At 30.4% G+C, this 4,693-nt stretch overlaps 1 protein-coding gene across 1 annotated transcript in view; it reads right to left on the bottom strand.

Moving 5' to 3' along the window:
* LOC107484981 (malonyl-CoA:anthocyanidin 5-O-glucoside-6''-O-malonyltransferase) overlaps window positions 1–292 on the bottom strand; it is a gene marked incomplete in the record, with an annotated part of 1,717 nt that extends 1,425 nt beyond the window's left edge. Inside the window, 1 exon segment of the mRNA XM_021140639.2 lies at window positions 1–292. Within this exon segment, the coding sequence (XP_020996298.2) occupies window positions 1–215 (215 nt within the window).
* Window positions 293–4,693: the final 4,401 nt, after the last annotated feature.

The raw sequence follows: 4,693 nt of genomic DNA, 5'->3' as shown, positions 1-4,693 counted from the left end.
TTAAGATTTGGAAGAACAGAGTCGTAGAACGAATTAGAAGAAGGGTAGTTTGGGAATTCGAAGAAGAAAAGACGCTCAACGGGTGGGAACCGTAGCCATAATATGTCTAAGAAGGTGAGCGGTATAGAGGTTGGAGAAGTTGTTGTTGTTCCATTTTGTGGCGGTGGTGAAACAGAACAAACTTGCACAACTTTGAAGGATGAAGGTTCTGGCATGGTGGGATGGTTCTTGTTAAGGAGCAGTAGAAGATTGTCCAAATAATTGAAATTTATAGCAAGGAGATATGTTGTTTTGGGACTACTCTGATACAGAGTATAAATGTATTGAGCTATGAAGCACGGACACTTTGCTGAGTTGTCGTATCTGCGTGTTAGATACATTTCGGACGACATTCGTTCGACACGCATGTCTGCTGTGTCCAAACTGTGTCTCAATAAAAAATAAAAAATTCTTCTTCGGACACACTTGGACACACTTAAATATCATCACGTGTCAGCGTGTCCGATTATATATATACGTGTCCCTATGTCATGTAAAATTTTAAAATTCGTGTATCAGCGTGTCTCGTGTCGTGTCGTGTCCCTTGTCCATATCAGTGTCCGTACACATAGGTACTCCATACAGAGAGAAGAAGTAAAAGGCCTAACAAAACACTTGTGAATTTGTGATGGGTCCTCTAATATAGAAAGAGAAAAGTTGAAAGATCAGTAAAATTTATTTTTAGTTAATAATTAATTAATAATATTTAAAAGTATAAACTAAAAATATATTATTAGAGTGTTAAAATTTAAACTAAAAAAAATAGATTAATAATTAAAAATACTGTCTAAAAATAATAAATTTGGCTGATCTACAAATTTTTTATATAAAAATATTTAAATAAAATGTATATTCTTTGTACAATAGTAATATGTATATGAGTTCTCACCATGTTGTTTAGGTTTATATGGTATTTATTTGAGAAAATAATACTTTTCTCGTGTGTGAGAATTGAGATATTTAAATGACTTTTTCTAATTTATAATATTTTTTTGTGTAAGATTTAAGTAATATATTTTTTAATATTTTTGACAAAATATTATTCAATAATTATTATAATTACATATATAAATTAGTGATAATTATTTAGTTAATTTAAATAATAATGATAATTATTATTTTAATTTGTTAAAAATATTTAATTTAAAATTTTTCTATATTTCACGAGTAACAATAAAATATTAAAAATAAATAAAATTTATTATATTAATAATAATAATAAATATATTATTATTGTTGTTATTATTTGAATTAATAATAAATTATCATCAATTTATAAATATAATTATAATAATTATTAAAGGATCTTTTGGTCACGAGCATTAAAGAACATATTATTTCAATTTTGAAGGAGAAGAGAATTTATACATTTTATAAATAAAAAGGTTGAAGAATATTATTTAAAAATTTCTTAGAAAAAGAAGTGTCACTTTTTCTATTTATTTATTTAGACCATTGTATGGCGTTTACTCAGCACATTTGTGGTAGTTATAATTTTTGAAGAGTTTAACTAACATTTAAGAAATATGTCAAGATTACTATTAGAATAAAGTGATAATTAAATTCTTGAAGTATTAATTTTAAATTAATTAATTTTTTAAGAAAAATATTAATTAGATTTTTTATAATAATAAACGGTAGATATACGTGTCTTTCTGTTAATAAATAATATAAAATAAAATAAAATTGTCTATATATTTTATTATTTACAATAGTGCATATCTCATTATTATCACATGAGCAGAAAAATAATGTAATTTTGAACAGTAAAATATTTATTATTTTTTGAATTTTTATATATCCTTTATCAACTAGTCTATATTTATCATAAATTATATTAAAACAAGTGAAGATTTTTTCAAAAGTTATTATTTACATGATTATCTTTCACAGATAGACACGTCAGAGTAATTAATAATACATATAAACATTACCGTTAAATTTTAGTTGATAAATTGATAGAAGGACCAAATTGATACTTTTTTTTTTCTTTAGGGACTAATTAATCTGACGTCAAAATCTTCATGAATCTAATTGTCACTTATTCTTACTATTAATTAGAGTGTATATTGGGTTGGGTGAAGTCGAGTTCGCCTTGACTCGGATCCGACCCTAAATAATGACTGAGTCTATTTTTGAGACCCATATCCAGTCCTAGACTCAATGAAATCACACTACTTTCAGGTCACATTAAAACCGGATCTATACAGGTGAAGTCCAGGTCTTGATAAACTTTAGTTTATGTCAAAAATTTTATGATTTACTTATTTATAAAGAAGAAAAAAATATACTTGTTACCGAGAAGTTGATACCCATATTTAAAGTTGAATTTGTACATAAATTCTAATTTCATGTTTCTTTGATCTATTTTTTAATTTAACAAGTATGATTAAAAATAAAACAATAAGCTTATATTTAATATAACATAATATTAGAATTAATTTAAAACATATATATATTTTTTAGTCCATTTAAAGTGCACATGGAGCCGTATGAGGTTGGGTTTGTCTTATCCAGACTCAATTTTAAATAATGGCTAACTCTATTTTTAGACCCTTATCCAATCTTAAATCTAGTAAAATCACACCAAATTAATTTTCAAAATACTCGAATTTAGATCGAGTCATGTACATCTCTACTATTAATAAATAAAAAAAGTAATAATACATAACAGGTTTAAAAAGTTAAACTGAATTAAAGTAAAAAAAAAATTAAAAACCTTACAAAATAATATATTAAATGTCAAATTTTAGGCTTATATATAAGTGTGTGTCTGGAAGAAAAGAACATTAATTAGGAATGACAAAAAATCTGCAAATAATACTAACTTAGTAGTATTTTATAACTAAATATCATGGTTCTGAAAACCGAACCGGACCGGTCGGTTCAACCGGAAAAACCGGGAATCGGTCACCTAACCGGTCCGGATAAAGTCAGAAATCGACTGGCAAAAAACCGGTGAAAAAACCGGTCGAACCGGCGGTTAACCGGTGAACCGGAAGAACCGTCCGGTTTTTTTACGGTTTATTGGTTTGCATATTAAACTTCAAAACGGCGTCGTTTTGAAGAAAAAAAAAAGGGCTATCAGCTATGCACAAACCCTAAAGCCACCACCCTCAGTATCTCAGTATCTCTCAGCTCTCACCCTCCCACAGCCCCTCATCGCCGTCGCACCTCTCCTCCATCGCCGTCGCGGAGCTCCCCTCCTCCATCGCCGTCGCGGAGATCCTCTCCTCCATCGTAGTCGCCCAGCTCGCCACCTCCACCGTCGCACCTCTCCTCCATCGCCGTCGCGGAGCTCCTCTCCTCCATTGCCGTCGCCCAGCTCGCCTCCTCCACCGTCGTCGTCCAGCTCTCCACCTCCACCGTCGTCGCCGGTAATACTCTGCCTTCCACCTCGGTTCATGTATGCGGGCATGTTTCTGTTCATGGTTCTGTTCCTATTTGAGTTCATGTTCCTATTTCTGTTCATGTTTCTGTTCCTCTCTATCACAGAAAACATGCTCTTTGATGTTTATCTGGATTACATGATTTTGGTTTCTGTTTGATGAATCTTGAATCTGTTTTTGGCTTTCTATTATGATGCGTTGAAGGAAGCTGGGGATTATTTTTGCTGCTTCAATTTTGCTGCTTCATGAATCTGAGTTCAATTTTTGCTGCTTCAATTTTTGCTGCTTCAATTTTGAGTTGCTGTTTCTTCAATTTTGCTGCTTCATGAATCTGAGTTCAATTTTTGCTGCTTCAATTTTTGCTGCTTCAATTTTGAGTTGCTGTTTCTTCAATTTTGCTGCTTCATGAATCTGAGTTCAATTTTTGCTGCTTCAATTTATGCTGCTTCAATTTTGAGTTGCTGTTTCATGAATTTTGCTGCTTCATGAATCTGAGTTCAATTTTTGCTGCTTCAATTTTTGCTGCTTCAATTTTTATTCATGATTCATCCATTGTTTGCTTCTATTTTTTTGCCATTTTGTTCTTATTGCTTCTTGCCTTTGGTGTTTGATTTGGATCTGATGCTTTACTGTAACAAATTATGCAGCATTGCAGCTCATTCAAAATCAGGAAATGGAGGAAAATCATAGTTGCCAAAATCAGGAAATATTGGTGCCAGAAGTTTTCTGCTGCTGCCTTGAACCATTCCAACACTAGAAAGTGACAAAGTAATCAACATAGTTAATAAAAACAAGCTTTGTTTTAGTGCCCATTTTGGTTGTTGAAGTGACACAAAAAAGCCTGAGCTAATTGGTAAGTAGCATTGTGTTAATTAGCATTTTTTGTTAGTTGAGCTAAATTATTCATTATGCTATGTTTAGGTCTTGGTGATGATTTGTGCTTTGAGGTGCATCTATGATTTTCTTATCCATCATCAATTCATATAAGTACATTAAAGGCTCAATTCTTTTTCTCTTTTGATGAGTTTCACTTTTGATTAGTTGAAAACTTGCTAGTAATTGTTTCTTTTGAATATAGAACATTATGGGTTTGTCATTATGTGCGTTTTTTTTTGTTTAGTTATAAACTTCGATGTTTGAAGTTGTTTGTGAACCTCTAATATTAAGTTATGGATAATTTATATGTGAAATTTTAAATTTTATTAAGTTAAAAATTATTGAATTTATATATTTAAAATTATTTTTAGATTTTTTATAATTTTATT

This window comes from Arachis duranensis, chromosome 4 (genome assembly GCF_000817695.3).
Source record: "Arachis duranensis cultivar V14167 chromosome 4, aradu.V14167.gnm2.J7QH, whole genome shotgun sequence".
In the NCBI taxonomy this organism is placed as follows: Eukaryota; Viridiplantae; Streptophyta; class Magnoliopsida; order Fabales; family Fabaceae; genus Arachis; species Arachis duranensis.
This window is presented reverse-complemented; position numbering and strand designations above follow the sequence as displayed.